Source organism: Molothrus ater, chromosome 6, assembly GCF_012460135.2.
Source record: "Molothrus ater isolate BHLD 08-10-18 breed brown headed cowbird chromosome 6, BPBGC_Mater_1.1, whole genome shotgun sequence".
NCBI lineage: Eukaryota > Metazoa > Chordata > Aves > Passeriformes > Icteridae > Molothrus > Molothrus ater.
Window position 1 is genome coordinate 60,561,211 of NC_050483.2, and position 19,689 is coordinate 60,580,899.

The following is a 19,689-nucleotide window of genomic DNA, read 5'->3' on the forward strand; positions in this document are numbered from 1 at the left end:
AGGGGATGGATCAGGAAAGGGATGGATCGGGATGGGGATGGATCAGGAAAGGGATGGATCGGGAAGGAGATGGACTGGGAAGGGTCCATCACTTGACAAGTGATGCATCAAGCTGGCAGCTCCCTCAGCAAGTTGTCACACACCCATCAGCCTGACAGAGCCAAACCCACCGGGATTACACCCAGAGTGTCCTCCCTGCACCATGGGGATCTCAGGAATATTCTTTGGCTTTAATTCCTCCTCACGCAGGGATTTCATCCATCAGCTCTGGAGTTGTGGCAGTGCTGCTTACAGCAGATCCTGCAGCATCCCAAAAACTTGGGGGTTCTGGAGACAGGCACGTGTGCTGTCCTAAGGGGGCACATGGGGTGACATTCCTGCTCCTGGGAACACACAGAGGGGAAGGGAAGGGAAGGGAAGGGAAGGGAAGGGAAGGGAAGGGAAGGGAAGGGAAGGGAAGGGAAGGGAAGGGAAGGGAAGGGAAGGGAAGGGAAGGGAAGGGAAGGGAAGGGAAGGGAAGGGAAGGGAAGGGAAGGGAAGGGAATTTCAGGAAAAGAAAGGAAATTTCAGGAAAGGAAAGGAAATTTTGGGAAAGGAAACTTCAGGAAATTTCAGGAAAGGAAATTTCTGGAAAGGAAAGGAAATTTCAGGAAAGGAAATATCTGGAAAGGAAAGGAAATTTCAGGAAAGGAAAGAAAATTTCAGGAAAGGAAATTTCAGGAAACGAAAGGAAATTTCAGGAAAGGAAAAAGGAATCTGTCTAAGACCACACTTCAAATACTTCCCAAATATTTGATAATGGGTGAGAAAAGGAGGAAGAGGGAGAAATGGCTACTTATCCTTGGAAAACAATTTATCCCAGAAATCTTTACTCTTTCCCTTGATTCTTGATACATCCATGTGCCAAGGAATTGAAAGGAAAATTCAGAGAGAATCTTCCTGAGGAATCAGCAGTCACACAAATGGAGGGGAAAAGGGCACTGAGGTCCAGGCTCAGCAAAACAAAGACTCTGGAAGGAAAAGCACAGCTGAGAAAAATATTATCTTTAATAGTGACCTTGCATTGATGCTGTCTCATTTTGCAGTTTAAAACTCCTTGGTAGAATTTGTAATAAATTTGTAAATAAATTTGTAATAAATTTGTAAATAAATTGTAATTTAATTTAGAAAACAACCTTTTAGATACACACTAAAAAACCTTTTAATACATACATAGAAAAAAACCTTTTAGAGACACCCAGATTTCAGTGGTGCTTTCTCCCCTCTGATGTTCAAAGGATTTCAGAACCTGCCCTCACTTCAAGGACATCCCTCACACATCAGCCACATCCACCTCAACCCCTCCTGGCCAGGATTCCTCCTGGTTTTTGGGAACCCACCTGGGGCAGGCAGAATTCCCAGGACCTAAAAGTTGTCCTTTTGGATCTGCCTTGCAGTGAAAGGGAAGTTCTGTAAGCAATGCTGAAGGGAAGTGAAATTTGTGGCTGGGACGTTTCAAGCAGTGAAAAGTGAGGGAAAAGGGGAGGTTCAGGCAGAAATTCTTCTGGAAAGTCACTGGATTAATCAAAGTAGGGAGTTTTGAAGGTAAAGAAAAGCTGGACCAAGAGTGGGGAATCAGCCATGGAATAAACTCAGGGAAGGGCCAAAGGTGATGTTGTCCAGGCCAAACCAAGGACAAGACACCTGCAGGAGAGACAACTCCCCCTTCTTAAAGCAAAGAAACCTTAAAATTGAGATTGTATTTGGTGTTTCTAAACCAGTGCTAAGCACTGAAATGTCTCCTTCCCCACCAAGCATTATCACAACTGAAACCACTGATGTCCAACCCAACCTTGGGCAATCTGGCAAACACCAACTGCCAACAATTCCCAGACATTTCCTTCCTATCAGGCCATTCCCAAGCGTTTTAATACCCAAAACTATTTCAGTTTGACTTTTCCCTTGGTTTTTTCCCCTAGGTTTTTTTTTCCTTCTGCTGTTACTCCCTGTTGGATGCATCTCACTGAGAGGAAGAGGAGGGGAGTGAGGTTTCTATGAGCATCCCCTGCGTGCCTGTGGAATTCTCAATTCCTTACCCCTGTCAGGGTGGAGCTAAGAGCATTATTGCACTTTTCCAGAAAGTTCCACACCCCCAAGGGCAGGGATGGAGGGAAGGAACTGGCTGTAACTCAGAACACCCTGAGCATTCCTTGCCTGGATTTGTCTCCTCCCCAAGCAGCCTCCTTCACTTCAGAGCTGCCAGCAGTTGGAATTAAGCTTCCCACTCCAGGATTAATCCCAGAGTGTTGATCCCTTCAGCTGCTGGGCTTGGGGGAGCGTGGGAGGGCCAGGGGAGGGCCCAGCTGCAGCTCCCACACCCCTCGCAGTGTTTCACGCAACCACAGAAAGGAAAGCAGCCACCAAAAAAATTCATTTTAAACATCATTTGTCAACTCCAGCCTACATTTTTCTGCTACAGAAAACCACATTTTATTACCATTTCTGGCTAAGCCTGGCATGAGTGAAAGCTCCTTCCCAAACCATTGGAACCATCTATCAAAGTGAGGTACCCAAGCCAGTCTTGACTTTAAAAAATCACTCAGTGCAGCTTTACTTTGAATTATTACTCACACCTGACTTTTCAGAAAAACATTTTTATATCTTCAGGGTTATAATTTTTATCCATGGAAGCAGCTGTTTCATGACTAAGCAGCAAGAACCTGAGCAATTAAAAACAAGAAAAAAGAAAAAGACACAAACACAGGAATCCAAAGCTGGTGGTTATTTTTTACTTGAAGACTCTCTGAAAAACAAAATTATTGTTACATTATTGTCATTAATTCTTTCTGGAATGAAAACAGGCCTGGTCCAGGTGATATGGAAAGGGCATTGTGGTTTTTACAAAATTGATATTCAGGCAACATCAAAACACACAAAGGACAGGCTCTTACACTCAGGTTACACCACTCAGCCTCAGTAAACATCTTTGGAATAGAGATCTTTAAAACAAACAAACAAAAAAAAAATCAATCAAGGAACTTAAATATTCACAGGACAAAACCATAATATTCTGCAAAATCTGCAGGGTGAGATTAGCAGAGATCAGCAGAGGCTGCCTGTGGATAATCCAAGCAGGAGCTGCACAGCTGGGAACAGTCACCCCCACGAGGCAGGTTTGGGGTTTGGGTCTGTGCCTAAGGCAGGGAGAAGTGAGCAGCAGGCAGAGGAAAAAAAAAATGTAAATTCCTGCTGGAAGTTCTTGTTCAAGCAGGAGCCCACAAGTCCAGCACAACAAAGGAAAGGTTGGGTGTTCTTTTACAATGAAAAGTTTGCCACAAGTCAGCAGGGTGTCCTCTCTGTATTGCACCAAGTTTGGTTGTAACTGAAAAATTTAAAACCTGTGCACTTAGAAAAGCTACATTGAAATATATCCCAAGTGGAGTGAGCAGAGTTCAGCTTTTCAAACAACTCAACACTTTTTCCTACCAGCTACAGCACTTCTGTCTCCTCAAGCCCTCTCCAAACTGCAAAACCACCACTGATCCAAGGCAGTGCTGCTACTTCTCCTCAGTATTTCTTTATTTATTGCTTTATTTATCAGTGACAAAGGCTCAGAGATGGGAACTTTTAGAGAATTTAAGGCAATTCCACAAAACCAACACCTTAAGGGCAATTCTGGCACACAGTGGTCTTCATCCCAACACCAGGAGAGGTTGTAGCTTTAAAAAAGGACAGATTTTAGCCAAGAAGACCCTTTCAAACACCAGTTTATCTTTCTAACACACAGCACTGAAGTCAAGTCATTCCAGAGCACCAATGTAGAGAAAAGAAACAAAAAAAGGGGAAGAAGTCAGATGGGCAATTAAAAAAAAGCTGCTAAATAACTACAAATAAAAACTAAACACTAAAAAACCTAAATAACTACAAATAAAAGCTAAGAACCCATAAAGCTAAACAAAAAAAAAAAAAACCAAAAAAAAATCAGAAACAAGCTTGGCAAAAAAATCTAAATGTGCTCAGTATTAGGCTCATCCTTCCCTTGCAAAAACTTTGGAATTGAATCAAAAGAATATGGAAAACTCTTTACAACACTGGTCCAAAGGGCATGTGCATTCTTTTTATTTCTATACAGAGTGAAAACAAACACCATACAGACAACAGTAAACTAATTTTTTTTTCTTTTTTTTTCAAGAAAAAAATTCAGGTTTAATGTTTCAAAATGATTTTGTGAAAACAGGAGGAAAAAAAAAGAAAGGAGTTATTTTAACTTCAGGCCAGGTACAGCCTGCATGGATCTGCAGCAAGATTTGAGTAAGAAATGATGGATTAAAAACAAGCAAAGCCCTGCTGGCACCCAGGAGGAGGAATGGAGAGGATTTGCACAGAGAACCCTGTGTGTAAACTATGGAGTCACAGAGACAGACAAGACTTCAAGGTGCTGCTTGTCACTTGTTCCTAGAGGAAAACTACTTTGCCAAGAAGCTCAGAGAGTTTTCTACAGCTTTTTCTGGAAGAAATGGATGCAAGCAGCAGGGTTCTGGACAGCCAGAGGATCCCACTGCAGGAGTGCTTGTGCTAAGTTCCATCAGCTCTTTGTAAGAAAAAAGGTTGGGGGGGTTTGTAGCACTCATTGTCATAGCAAAAGGCAGTTTTTGTCTCATAAAAAGCCTAAACTAAAGGAATTTTAGGTCCATAACTAAAGGAACTTTTCCCTCAGCATTTCTTCAGGGCACAGCTAGAAATTTATACTGACAAACAGTATAAGAGCAGGGAACCCTTTTGGGAGGTTTAAGCAACAACCAGGTGAGTGCATTTTCCTTGCTAATGCTCTCTAATGCAGGAATGACTCTGGTTTACATTCTCTTCCAAATAATCCCTAGGGAACAAATCATCCCAGAAGCCACAGCAATTATTCCTTGGCACTTCTCTGCACACAGACAAGAGAAGTTCCAGCCATTTGCAACAGCAATTTTTCCTTTGGAATACCTGATGCTTTTTTTATTTTATTGTTATTATTTCCTCCGAATTGATGAAATGCAGCAACATTACCAAGCCAGGAGTCATTTCTTCTCTTCAAGCTGGAGGATGTGACATTGCTCTCCCTTTGAGTGGCTGACTCAAGCACTAATCCTGGTGCAAATGCAGCTAAGATTTCTCCAGAGGAGCAGCACCGGGCACGGGGCGCTGCCGGACACCGCTCGGGGATGAGTCTCTCTTGCTCCCCTCCTTCCCCTCCGTTTCCTCATCTGAGACATCTCCCTCATCTCCTTCCTGCTCTTCATACCTGTTCTTCAGCAGATGAGCTGACTCTGGACCTTGTTTCCCTCGAGGAGAAAGGAAAAACACACAAGTAAATACCAAAGTAAAATCCACTTTTTTAACATCACGGGCGAGCACAGCGACACTGAGAGCTCCACTGAATTTCCTCTCCCTGCCCATGTGGAATTTCATGTCTTTCAGGTATGAAAATGCTCTCAAAAGTTTTTCTATCCCTAAAACCAGTTTTAAAAATACCCCAGCTTTACTAAATAGCAAATCCCAACCCATTATAAACCCTAAGGGCGAGGCATCAATCCCAAATGCAAAGTTCTCCACTCCACGTCACATCCTGCAGACACCAGGATTTCTTTAATATTTTCTCCAAATAAAATTTATCAAACAGCTTCACTGAATCAGAAGTTTGCTGTGGGCTTACTTGGCTGAGGCTGGAGCTGTGGTGGTCTGTGCCTTTTGGAGGGACAGATGCAGTCTGCCAGGAACACCATCATCTGAAACCAAAGAAACCCAAGGTGAAACTCCCAAACATTCATTGCAATTGTTTAGGATGGAAAACTTCCAGATCAAGTCTAAGCATTTACCCTCAGGTGGATCCCATCCAGCTTCCCCTTGGATTATAGGGGCTCCATCCTGCCCCCATCCCTGTGTTCCAGCTCAGGGTACCCCAAAACCCACCCCAAAATTGAGGTGGAGGCAGCACAAGTGTAACCAAGTCACCCTCAGCCCCAAGGGCTGCACTTACAAGTCCCAGAACCATTCCTAAGAACAGAGTGGCCAATCCAAAAACTGCATAGGAGCCCCAGACTGGCATTCCAAGGTTTTCTGTCAAATAGCCATGGCCATGCTAGAATAAAAGAGAATTATTTCAGAAAGAGCTGATTTCATATTGAGGAGGAAATGAAGTGGGGATGTAAGCAAATACCCTGATCCACATGGACAACTTGAACAACGCTGACATGCTGCTCATCCTGAAACAAAGCACAGAAGAGAAACTGAGAATACCTTAAAATCTTAAAAAGAGAACACTGAGAACACCTTAAAATCTTAAAAAGAGAACAGTGAGAACACCTTAAAATCTTAAAAAGAGAGCACTGAGAACACCTTAAAATCTTAAAAAGAGAACACTTTAAAACACAAATTTTCCCCCAGCTCCTGTGACGATGTCACCTTCCCTTTCCTGCCTGGATAATTCCATTGCCTGTCCCTTTGCCATAATTTCAGCCTCAAACCTGTGTGAAACAACCTCAGCTCATACATGCACAGCTATAAATTCCCAGATATCTTTAACTTGGATCTGCTGAATCCAAGTTAAAGTTAATCCATGTGAATTTCAAGTCCCTTTTCTGTTCTATCTGGACCAATGCTCTGTGAGAAGCCAGCTGGAACTCCAGTGGAGATATTAAGAAAGAAGCACCAGGAGGTTTTATTAAAACAAAAAAAAAATTAAGCTATTAAAAGAAAATCAGGTTATAAGAGCTGAGAGATCCTCAGACACTTAAGTTTGGTGTCTGAGTACAGAAAATAATAAGAGAACTTGTTGATGCTGAATTAATGCCCAGTTTCACACATTCCTTGGCGTGGGGTAAGAGTTTGTAAGAGAACTTCACAGCCAGGAATTCCTTGCATGTATCAAACCCAAATTTCCCTTGGCAGTTTGAACCCAATCCCCTTTTTCCTGTCAGTTCCTGATGGAGAATCCCTCTGTGATTTCCCTGTGATTTCCTCCAGACAGTGGAAGAAATTTCCCAGGATTTAGCTGGGCAAAAACCATCAGAAACCAAAAAACTTCAAGGGTCAGCAAGGTCCCTACAAGAGTTTAGGAAACCTCTTCAAGCTTTAAAGTAAACCCTGCTGGGGACACCCCTGCTATGGTGACAGTGCTCAGGTCACTCCTGCTATGGTGACAGTGCTCAGGTCACCCCTGCTGTGGTGACAGTGCTCAGGTCACCCCTGCTATGGTGACAATGCTCAGGTCATCCCTGCTATGGTGACAACCCTCAGGTCACCCCTGCTATGGTGACAGTGCTCAGGTCACCTCTGCTGTGGTGACAGCGCTCAGGTCATCCCTGCTATGGTGACAGTGCTCAGGTCACCCCTGCTCTGTGACAGTGCTCAGGTCACTCCTGCTATGGTGACAGTGCTCAGGTCACCCCTGCTGTGGTGACAACCCTCAGGTCACCCCTGCTGTGGTGACAACCCTCAGGTCACCTCTGCTGTGGTGACAGTGCTCAGGTCATCTCTGCTGTGGTGACAGTGCTCAGGTCACCCCTGCTGTGGTCACAACCCTGCCACACCTGAGGAAGAATTGGGACACCCACCCACCCACACATTCCCACAGCTCCTGCCCACACAGAGCTGGGAACAGGGAGCAGGACACACCTCAGGACATTTGATAATAAATTGTTACAAAACCAACCCAAAGCTTACAGGAAAGAGGAAGGACCAAACCAGGAGGACACTGGTTCAATGGATTTCCACTCCTCATCACTGATGAAGTTAATGAAGGCAGCTTTATTCCTTGCTCCCTGGTACCTCCTGAACTCTCCATCTTTGCAGCTGTAAAATAACAACATCACCCAAATCCTTTATTTATATGACCCAAGCACCAAGTGCAGCATTTGTTTCCATCCAACAAACCCCCTCCCATCATCTTGTCTATTTTTTACACATTCACTTTCTCAGTGTTATTTTTTTTAGCTGATACTGCCTCTAAAAACCATTTTCCAAACCCCTGGACTTACTCCAAGTTATTTCCAGAACACTGATTCCACAAACAGCTTGGCTAGCTTTAGGCTGTGATCCCACAAAAAAAAAAAAAAAAGAAAAGAAAAGAAAGATAATGATCTTCCTAAAGCCCTTGCCACACACCTGCACTGAAGATCAACCTACAGAGAAAGGATTGCAAAACAGAAACACCCATGAAAAGGCAGAATAAATAAGGCCTGAAGGGAAAGGAAAAGAAATCATCTGGCAGCACAAGGTCACAGTGGGTGAGACAGTGGATGTGTCAGTGACAAGCAGCTCCTATTCTTAAAGAGCATAATAAATCTCATTTATTTGCCAAAAAAAAAGAAGAAAAAAATGCCCACTCTCACCCCAAAAAACCCCTGCTGCCCTGCATACTTACTGATAGATGGTAGGGAGGGCTGTGATGATAAATCGTCCACTTAACCCTGTAAGGAAAGTTATTTTAAGAGTATTTTGAGTATTTTTATGGAAAAAAAGAGGCAAGGAATGCTGTAACACCCCAAAATACAACAGCAGGCCTGGGTATCAATATTTCCATGCAATCCAACACAACCTTGTGCATGTCAAAGCAGCACACACTTAAAAAATGGTCCCTGGACAAAGAGTAACATGGGGAAAATGAGATATCCAGGGATAGCAGCTCCATTGGACTCTTTTGGCTGCAGCTCTTCAGAGGGAGAGGCTCTCCTTTGCAAACAGGATCTGCAGCCTCCAGAAACCCTGAGGAAAATAACCCAAGTGAGGCAAGCTTCAAAAGTAAAGCTGCTCTGGAGAAAGAGATCAGCGTGGGGAAGGCCAGGCTTACAAATCCCACAGGGACAGGAGAGTTCCAGGAGATTTTCAGGAGAGTTTCAGGACAGTCTCAGAACAGTCAGAGCAGATTGTTTGTGCTCCCTTCTCCCAACCAAAGGAGGGACTGGAATGGCAAGGCTGAAACTTTAAAAGTATGGCCAAAAATCTCCTTGAAATCATGCTCTGGACAAAACTTCTCATTGTTTTTACCTATTATAGTCTATGAATTTTTTTTATTCTATTCATTCAATTATATTTATTTGCTCTACTATCTGACAGTCTCGTTCCTGTGTGGAACCTGGCCCAGGGTGCCCAGAGAAGCTTTCCCTGGATCCCTGGGAGTGTCCAAGGCCAGGCTGGACAGGGCTTGGAGCTCCCTGGGATGGTGGAAGGTGCGGTAGGGGTTGGAATGGGATGATCTTCAAGGTCCCTCCCAACCAAAACATTCTGGGATCCTATTAAGCAAGATCAGGGCGTTTAGTCACACAGCTAGAGATGAGTAAAACACTTTTATTACCCCTATTATTTCTGCCTGCCTCCCACAAGCACACACCGGAGACGAGCACCCCCAAACCCCTCAGCTCCCCAGATCCCGGGGGGCTTCGGGAGCCCTTCCCAGCCCCTCTCACCCGGCTGCTCGGTCACATCCACTTTGGCCACGTTGACCCCCAGGTCCTCTCCCCACTCGGCGAACTTCTCCCACTCGGGCTGCAGGTTCTCGCAGGCGGGGCACCAGGGCGCGTAGCTGCGGGAGCGGCACAGCGCGGTCACCCACAGAGCCCTCACACCGCCCCGGCACCCCCGCCGCGCCGCTCCCCACTCACAACTCCACCATCCACTCGTCCTGCAGCAGCTCCCGCCACATCCCGTCCGACAGCACCTTCACGGGGCTCGGCCTGCCCCGGGCGGCGGCGGCCAGCGCCAGGCAGAGCAGAGCGCAGAGCGGAGCCCTCAGCGCGGGCCCGGCCCGGCCCGGCGCCGCCATCTTGGGCCGCCCCCCCCCTTCCGCCTTCCCGGCGCGTCACGGCCGGGCCCGCCCTGAGGGGAGCGGGGAGGAGGCACCGGGAACCGGGAGAGCGGGGCATCGGGAGGGGTTGGAGTCCTGGAATGGGAGGGATTGGAATCGGAAGGGATTGCAGTCCTGGAATGGTTGGGATTGGGATCCTGAAATGGCCAGGATTGAAATCGGAAGGGATCGCAATCCTGAAATGGTTGGGATTGGAATCCTGGAATGGTCGGGATTTGGAAGGGATCGGAATCCTGGAGTGGTGGGGATCGGAAGGGGTTGGAATCAGAAGGGATTGCAGTCCTGGAATGGTCGGGATTGAAATCCTGGAGTGGTTGGGATTGGGAGGGATTGGAATCAGAAGGGATTGGAATCGCAAGGGATTGCAATTCTGAAATGGTTGGGAGTGGAGGGGACTGGAATCGGAAAGTATTGCAATCCTGGAACGGTTGGGATTGGAAGGGATTGGAATGGATTGGAATCCTAGGATGGTTGGAATCAGAAGGGATTGGAATCCTGGAGTGGTTGGGATTGGAAGGCATTGGAATCCTGGAACGGTTGGGATTTGGAAGGGATTGGAATCCTGGAGTGGTTGGGATTGGAAGGGATTGGAATCCTGGAACAGTTGGGATTTGGAAGGGATTGGAATCCTGGAATGGTCAGGATTGGAAGGGATTGGAATCAGAAGGGATTGGAATCCTGGAATGGTCGGGATTGGAAGGCATTGGAAAGGATTGGAATCCTGGAATGGTTGGCATTGGAAAGGATTGCAGTCCTGGAATGGTTGGCATTGGAAAGGTTTGCAATCCTGGAAGGGTTAGGATTGGAAGGGATGGAATTCCCGACTCGTCCCACCCCATGGCACACCAGGGATGGGGCAGCCGTGGATGGGTGGGTAACCTGTGCCAGGGCCTCAGCACCCTCACAGGGAAGGATGTCACCCTGATTTTTTTAAGATTTTCTAAGCCTTCTGATGTTTACATTTTTGTAACGAACTTTCTCACGCACTTTCTGTAAATGACTCATTGTTTTACGTGCTTTTATGGAAAAGGAGAAATTTGATAAACTGTTAGTTTGCCCGGTGTCATTGGAGAGGTGGCGCTTTCACCCTCCAATCCACTGTCACTTTTAGAAATCTATAAATGTTAGAGTCAAAAAATAAAATTTCTTTTTTTGCCTTGAAAACAGCAATGTGTGTGTGTCGTGTTATTTCGTGTCCTATAGTGACAGAAGGATTTCTTCTGTATGTCCTAAATATCCCTTCTTTCAGTTTGCACCCATTACTCCTTATCACAGAATCATTAAGTGTGAAAAGTGCATATTAATGTGGCTCTACACAGATATTTACTGTATGTGTTATGTTATATTGATTGGTAGTGCTGTATTGACATTTTAGTAGGATTGTAAACCTAGTTTTGTAGTTTAAATGTAACTTTTGTAGTTAAAATAGAAACTGTGTATGTGGGATATTTTTTTTAAAGAAAGGAATGAGGTACTCACACCGGATAGCAGCCACAGGACACCTGAATCTTTCAGAGAAAGAGAATTTATTGCTCCATTATCAGGAGAAATGAACTTCTTCCTGCCTTGCTCAGGATTGGAGACACCAGGGTTCAGAGGAAGAAGCTGACACTGCTCAGACAGAATCCTGTGTTTGAATGGAATTTCTGCATCATGGATGAGGCTGTATGAATATGCAACAGGCTGTTGTTTTTAAGGGTTAATCCTCTGGTAACGTGAGGCCTTTTCCGGGCTTATTTTGCCCAGAAAGGAGTCTGTAACTCTTTGTTTTTATTGTCTCATATTGTCCTAATCCAAATTGTCCAAATTATTATTACTCTAATTCTATTGCTATTTTTATAACCATTTTATTACTATTAAACTTTTAAAATTTTAAAAACAAGTGATTGGCGTTTTTCACATTACCGTTGGAAATGATCTCCGAGGTCATCGAGTCCCAGCTGTGCCCGGTCCCCACCTCGTCACCCAGCCCAGAGCACTGAGTGCCACCTCCAGGAATTCCCTGGGCACCTCCAGGGATGGGCACTCCACCATTCCCTGATCAGACCCTTCTGATGCTTAACAACCCTTCCTGTGAGGAAATTCTTCCTCACACCCAGCCTAAACCCTGCCCTGGCCCAGCCTGAGGCCGTTCCCTCTGCTCCTGTCCCTGTGCCCTGGAGCAGAGCCCGACCCCCCCGGCTGTGCCCTCCTGGCAGGAGCTGTGCAGAGCCACAAGGGCCCCTGAGCCTCCTTTGCTCCAGGCTGAGCCCCTGCCCAGCTCCCTCAGGGATTCTGCAGCCCCTGCCCAGCTCCCTCAGGGATTCTGCAGCCCCTGCCCGGCTCCCTCAGGGATTCTGCAGCCCCTGCCCGGCTCCTCAGGGATTCTGCAGCCCCTGCCCGGCTCCCTCAGGGATTCTGCAGCCCCTGCCCAGCTCCCTCAGGGATTCTGCAGCCCCTGCCCAGCTCCCTCAGGGCCTTTCCTGGGGCTCCATTCCCTTCCCAGCTCCGTTCTCTGCACACTCTCCAGCCCCTTAGTGTATTTCCAAATTTAGGAGCCATTGGTTTATGGGCTGGGAGCACACACTGCTGGCTTGTGTTGAGTTTTTCATTAACCATCACCCCCAATCTTTCTCCACAGTCCCTTCTCCATCCAACCTGTGTGTCTGGGATAAAGAACAGCCACAGCTTCCCTCTGCTGCTGCCCAGAGCAGCTGTGGCTGCCCCTGGATCCCTGGAAGTGTCCAAGGCCAGGCTGGATATTGGGGTTTGGAGTAACCTGGGACAGTGGAAGTTGTCCCTGCCCATGGCACAGGGTGGAACTGGGTGGGATTTAAGGCTCCTTCCAACCCAAACCATTCCATGATTCTGTGATCTTTACTTATGGCAGAAAGGAACAGCACCTGAGTGTCACCGTGATGTTTTCTGAAAAATCCCTTCGCCAGGATTTCTTCTCCTGGGAAGATGAGGAGCCCCAGCTTCTCCATGTTTTGGTGCTCTGGAATGTGGTCTGGAGGTTGTTTATCCTAACATGTGAATTGTTTTTAATTAATGGCCAATCACAGCCAGCTGTGTCAAGGCTCTGAGGAGTCACAGGTTTTTATTATTCATTCTTGTTCAGCCTTCTGATGTATCCTTTCTCTTTCTTTAGTGTAGTTTAGTATAGCATAATATAATATAATATAATATAATATAATATAATATAATATAATATAATATAATATAATAATAAATCAGCCTTCTGAGAACATGGAGTCAAATTCTCATCTCTCCCCTCATCCTGGGGACCCTCACAAAGACCACACCTGAGTGATTAATTCTCAAGCAGAAATCAGGGAGCAGGTCAATGTTAACAAGCAGACAAATCCCACATCTGCTCACTCCTGTCCCTCACCACCTGAAGCATTTCCAGGGAAGGAACCTCCTTTTCCATATGCACATACTTTCTTTAACACAGATTTTTCTCCAGCTCCTGTGGTAATGTCACCTTCCCTTTCCTGCCTGGACAATTTCTTTGCCTGCCCCTTTGCCATAATTTCAAATCCCACAGTCCAGAGCCTTGGCAGCCATTGAGAGGTGCAGGGAAAAAAAAAGAATAAATCAGCATTTGTTTGTTTTTAAATTTATTTTATCTTATTTGAGCAACTTTTCTGTAGTGCAACGTGTATGTTCCTGTCTGTAGGAGAACAGGCATTATTAAGGACTTGTTATTCATTGATTCAGCACTCAGGAATAAATCACTGCTTGCAGCACTCTGCTGACTGCTGTTTTAGGCATAATTGAATTTTTGAAATTTGTTATTGATAATCCATGAATATTCCATTCTGCATCAGCAGTCAGGTGAAATGCAAAGTGCTGTCTCTGAGTAACAACTGGACTCAATGATCCTGAAGGTCTTTTCCAACCTAAACACTTCTGTGACTTCTGTGATTATCCCTGATAATTTGAGATATGTTGAGGAATAAGTGCATTAAAATCTGTTGTGTAACCATGTGTAAATAAATTTACCACTGTGAATAAAAAGATTTCTTCAAAGGCACACTATGAGCTCCCTATGGGAACAGCTTGAAAAACCCTGAAAATTACAACTTCATACCTCCCCTGCTCGGTTCCAGGAGTTATTTTAAGTGTAATGACTGCTCTGAGTTACTTGTATCTCAGTTATTAATATGACATTGACATTGTCTTGATTCTCTGTAAAGTTTTGAGAACAAGAAAGCCTTAACCTTATCTTTGAGGCATCTTGCTCCCCTCAGCCCTCCCAGGCTGACAGGAGAATTATCTGCCTCATCTTTCAAGGTTCATGGCAGGATAAAGAGAGTTAATAGCCAAGTGACCTTAAGAAAGAAACACATCTTTCATTATTTTATTATTTTTCATGTTCTTTTTCAGTGCTGCCACACAGAGGCAGAGTTGAGGCTGCTTCTAAAGGGAAGGAGTGAAGGAAGAGAATCCTTTTTTGGTTAGGAATTACCTGGATTTCCTGCTGGGGACACCCCATCACCTTTCAAGGCTTTTTCTTTATCCAAGAGCTCATTGTTTAGGTTGTTTTCCTAAGGTAAAGGGGATTTTCTGGTCAGTTTAAACCTTCCCACCAACACACAACCACAAATTGATCAGGATTGGGGTTACAAAAGTACCACCACCAAAGAGTCTTTAAATTTCATGAAAATAATTCTCCATTTAGAGTGAGCAGTAGTGATGCACAGGAAGAGGCACAAGCCCAGATAATTGTTTGACAGAGGGAAAATCGTGAAAACCTTAACTTGGTCTAGTGGAAGGTGTCTCTGCCCAGGGCAGGGGGTTGGAACAAGGTGGATTTTGAGGTGTTTCCAACCCAAACCATGCTGGGATATTTCTCCTGTCCACAGAGCTCTTGGGTTTTGATCCAGGATGAAGGATGATGAAATAAGAGAGGCTTGTGTCATCAAGAAATCATCTTTTCTTGGCGATGTCTGTGCCTCATAAATTCAGATGCTGCAGGTAGGAGTGGAAATGGAAGGACTCAGCTCCCTTTGGGCTTTGCTTTCTTTTGAGCTGAAAATAAAAATAAAATACTCAAACACTCGAATGCCTCAATGTTGTCCCCAAAAGCTAAAGCCACAGAGATGAACAAATCCTACAAACTCACTCCATTCTCTAAGTGCTCAAAACCACTTTAAAAAAATTGCACACAGATTGACTCACTGGGTTTCTTTTTTGCAGAATGTTAATTCATTTATATTTTAAATCAGAACAAATTGAAGCAGTTCTATTTTTCCTTATTTTATCTTTTTTTTTTTTTTTTCCTCTCTGTTTTTTAAGCACCTTCACGTGTCCTGAGGCTGAGCTGAACAGTGAACCAGGTGAAAAGCTGCAGGAGCCCAGCACTCGCCCACCTGGGGCTGACCTTTGGAAGGAGCACTTGAGGAAAGCTTTGGCCAGGTGATGATTCCAAGCCCTGCAGTCCCTGGATCGGGGACAGCATCAGAGCCCTGACCTCATTTACAGCCCCTGCATCTCTGAAATGCCAGGAGATTATGCAGAGAGCTTTCCTGAGTGGGATCATGTGAGGCAGGAGACACCAAGTCATTGTCCTAAAGCCCAAGGTGAAACCAGGCTGTCCCAAAACGTCCCAGCCAGGCCTGGAGCTGCATTTTGTAGTGCTGCAGGAAGCAAAGCTGACCCTGGATGGTTTTTTCTAGGTGGTTTTGCTAAGGTGAAGGGGATTTTGTGGGCACACCAACACATAACCTCATTTTGAGCAAGGTTGGGGTTACAAAAATACCAAATGTCTGTGAATTTCATGAGTTATCCAATTAGAGTGAACTGTCTCCTGGATTCATCCTTTTGGGAAAGTTGGCATCTAGAATTTCACTCAGAGCAGTTTTCTGGGCATCAGCTTTTAAAAAATAGCATTTTAACGCTAAAATATTTAGCATTAAAAAAAATAAAAGTCAAGATGTAATTATTTCTCTGCAGCTCAGGATTTCATTCCAGGAACTCTATCCATACATTAATGCTTTTTTCATACACAAAAATCCTGTATTTCACAAGAAATAATTCATCCTGGACTGAAACCCCCAGAGGTGCCAGTGACTTCTCAGGAGCCACATTGGGCTTGGTGCATGTGAACATTCCCCACTGTGGGAAGGATTAACAGAATTCCCTCCTCCTGCTTGGAAACCCCCCTGGAAATCACATTCCCATCCAACAGGCCCATTCCTTCTGCTCCACAGCACCTGAGCTGCCTCAGCCAAGCCTCACAGGGCCCATGGGTTCAAGGATTCAGGGTTTTGGGAGCAGAGAGTTTCTCACAATCCGTTTGCTGCTTCCCACTTCGGAAAACCACATGGAAGACCTCAGAATTATTCTCACAATCCTCTCTGAGCTAAGAAACCCCAGTAACTGCTAATTATTCAGTAATTAAGTGTCTCTCTGGGGTAGTAATTGTGAGTGTGGCCTCTCCCCGTTACCGTGTGCAGCAGTTTCCTCAATGCCCAAACAAATTCTCTCCTTCCCATTTGATTGGATTACAAAATTGCTTTAAACTCTGCAGAGACGATGAGGAAAAGTGTGGTTCTGCACAGGAGTTACCATGGGAACCAAAGTAGGGAGAGATCTTTATAAACCAGAAGTCAAGCAGATTGTGTTTCAGACAATTAATATTGCCTTGTTCATTAGCTTTACCTCTTCTGTGCTCTGCTCCAAAGTAGATTTTATCTCTTTTTCTGTATCAAAGGCTGTGTCAAAGAGGTTCTGCTCCCCTGAGGATTCATCCCTCGTTCTCCTGCAAGGCCACCTTGCATCCCTGGTTAGCTTCAGCTTCCCCTTCTGCCTTGGTTTTGGGGCTGGGGGCATCTCTGGGGGCATCCAGGTGGGATTTGGTTTGGGATTGGGATATAAACGTGGGGAGAAGTGTCAAGGCTCCCATCCTGTCACAGTAACCAGAACTGGTGGCTGAGCTGAGCAGCCCTCACTGCTTCTCCTGCAGGAACCCCTCTGCTCTCTTTTCTAACACCTTGGACTCCTCAAATCTTCTTTTCTTCTAATTCCATGTTTGGCACTTTAGGGAGCAGCAGCTGAGAACTGCCCCAGTGCAGGAGCTGTCCCTTGCTCTGCTCTCTTTCCAAACCCTCTTTTTCCCATCTCCTGACTCCTCTCCCCCCTGCCCTCTCCCAGCATCCTGCCATCCTCTGGCTCTCCCCTCACAGCACACCTTAAAAACAATTATTATTTTTATAATTATTAAAAATAAAGGCATGCCCTTATTTTCCTTCAGCCCCCTGCCTGACTCTGTGAACAGGAGGAATTCCCCTCCCAAGGGAATTCAATATTCATGTGTTTAAAAGCAAACTCCTCCTCCCCTGTGTGCTGCTGACCTCCTTCCCTGTGCTGGATATGGAATTACTCATTTTCCCAGGGGCTGATCCATCACTTTGTTGTTTCAGCTCCTCACAAACAGTATTTGTGTCCCACCAGAGGCAAAAGCTGAGTTCAGCACAAAACTTCTGCATTTTCCAGCTGCTGCTCTGATCACAGGGTCTCAATCCCACTTTTTCCACCATCCCACCTGCAGCCACAGTCCATCACCTGGGAAAAGGCAGGAGCCAAACCACCAAATTTCCAGTTTCTAATAAAAATCAAGGAAGAGTGAGACAACCTCAGAGAACCCCTGGGGAGAATTAGCATTGCATGAGGCAAACCTCCTCCTTCCCCCAGCTCCAGTCTGCAACTGCTGAACTGATTTTGGCTGAAACCTTCCAGAATATTTGTTCTGGGATACATCAGTGGGCAAGATTTCAGCTCAGGGAGACGAGAAGAGGCTGGAAGCAGAGGCTTGCAGTGGGAAATGAAATGTTGGGCAGCCAGAAATTGAGGTGTTGGCATTTCCTCTGCAGATTTTGCTGCAAAATATGAACAAACCAGAGAGTGCAAAGCAAAGAACATGGGCCAAGGAGAGCCAGATCAAAATGACCACTTCCTGCCCTCCAAATCCTCCCTTGTCCAGATGTCAATCCCTTCTGACCTGCTGGTTTTCCATCCCTTTGCACCAGCCTGAAGGTTGCTCTTGGTGCTGGGAGACAGCAGAGGTTGTGCTGATGGAAGCCCATTTTGCTGTGTTTTAGTGACAAAAAACCTAAATTAAAACCGTTTTACTATCATTTCCCCCCCTCCATGTCTTTGGCCATCCTGAGGCCAGCACAGGAATCTGCCTCAGGGTGGCCAAAGACACAGAGGGGAAAATTATATTAAACCAGTTTCCTTGTAAAATGTCACTTTTGCAGGAGCAAGGTCTGGGAAGGCATTTTTGTGCTGATTTAGGAGCTCCAGGGGAGCTGATTTAGGGGAGCTGATTTTTGTGCTGATTTAGGACCATACAAGCACAGGCCTTGTTCAGACAAGACCAAACCTAGGCCTTATTTAACTCCACACTCCATAAAAACATTCCACTATTCCACTCAGGTCCAGTTTCCATCCTGAGAAATCCACGAGGCAGGAGAGATGTCAGCACACCTCACATTTCCCTGTCACCATGGAAAAGGAAGCCTGGGCAGCCTGAGAAGCTGGAAAAAGAACCAGAAGATGTTTATTGTGGCCAGTGCTCTGTGTGGTTCATGCCCAGGCACCTTGTGAGGCAGTAAAGATCAATCCTGTGTGTTCCCTGCAGTCCCTGAGGCTGGAGGGGATTTTCTGGGAAGCTGGGAAGGAAATGATGTTGCTTTGTGCTTTTGAAGCCAAAAATAATTCTTTAGATGACTTAATCTGTAGCAGGCCCTTTACTTCACTGTATCAGCCAATGCTGACGAGAGGCAGGTCATGACCTTCTGGAAGATTCTGTTGGGTTATTAGATCAGATTAAATTAGATTATCTTCCTGGGTATTGAGGTCACAAGGGGACAGAGGGATAGGCTGGCTTTCCACATATCCCCAGGCATCCAAGTGCTCTTCATGGGGAATCACCTCACTCCTCCTTTTCTTTACATCCCTATTGTTATGAATAAGAAGCTTGGCTAGGCCAATATCCAAGCAGCAATCAATTTATTAATTAATATGGTAAAGTATGAGCAATACAGCACTGGGTACAGTGGGGGAAGTTTTCCCTCCAACTGCACACCCATAGTTGAGGCTTACAGGTGTTTATAGGGGCACTCATCAGCTTTCTCAGCAGTGTCTATTCCAATTTTTACTCATCAGCAGTTTCTGTTTCCCAATTTTACATGTCACAATTCTATACACTATTGTGATTTAGTTTTCTCAGGATGCATCCCAAAAGGAGCATCCCTAGATGGTGATGGTCCAGTTTCTGAAAGAAGAAAGACAAATCCCATCTGGTGGAGTCCAGCTCCCCAGATGTGTCCACCTTTTAATTGCAAAGACTATAAATCTAACAACAGTGATGTCCAGCTTCCCATGGTCAAAACCATAAATCCTTGAGGGGATGTTCATCTTCCTTTCTCAAACTGTTTTTCTCTGCTTCCATAAAGCGTGAGATAAGCATATTTCCTTTATATATATATTACAAAGCTATAGTTTCAAGGATACAAGGAATATTCTAAAATTATACTTCAAAAAGTTATTATTGCAGAACTCTTTAAGGATTAACTACAAGCAAAAAGCAACATCCTTAACACCTTAATTCCACTGCTCCTAAATCAACCAGGGTTAATTGCAAACAAAAGATAGGTTCAAAGGCCTTTTCCATGCTTTATTGTCCTCAGTTATTATTAGAATTCACAGCTCTCCCATTGTTGGTCTCCACACATATTGCCATCACAAATACACACGTTGCCTGTTTGTACCTGACACAAAACACAGCTTTGTATTTCACACTATTCAATTTACTTCTGTCAGGGAATTGATGCCAGCCTCTTTCTAGCCATGTCCTCACTGCTGGAACCAAAGCC

The 19,689-nt window shown here is 45.2% G+C and overlaps 1 protein-coding gene across 1 annotated transcript; it reads right to left on the bottom strand.

Moving 5' to 3' along the window:
* Window positions 1-2,746: 2,746 nt before the first annotated feature.
* On the bottom strand, window positions 2,747-9,788 carry TMX1 (thioredoxin related transmembrane protein 1). Its single transcript, XM_036383911.2, has 8 exons — window positions 9,621-9,788; window positions 9,426-9,541; window positions 8,384-8,429; window positions 7,684-7,812; window positions 6,179-6,224; window positions 5,999-6,100; window positions 5,675-5,747; window positions 2,747-5,303 (listed from the first exon to the last, which is right to left on the bottom strand). Exons 1-8 carry the CDS (start codon window positions 9,779-9,781, stop codon window positions 5,125-5,127), a joined length of 852 nt encoding a protein of 283 aa, XP_036239804.1. The 5' UTR covers window positions 9,782-9,788; the 3' UTR covers window positions 2,747-5,124.
* Window positions 9,789-19,689: the final 9,901 nt, after the last annotated feature.

Coding starts and splice junctions, on each gene's coding strand:
- TMX1 (XM_036383911.2), bottom strand. CDS start 9,781: ATGGCGGCGCCGGGCCGGGCCGGGCCCGCGCTGAGGGCTCCGCTCTGC. Junction 8,430..9,425: donor GGATGTGACCGAGCAGCCGG/GTGAGAGGGGCT, acceptor CTTTCCTTACAG/GGTTAAGTGGACGATTTATC. Junction 7,813..8,383: donor GCCCTCCCTACCATCTATCA/GTAAGTATGCAG, acceptor GTTATTTTACAG/CTGCAAAGATGGAGAGTTCA.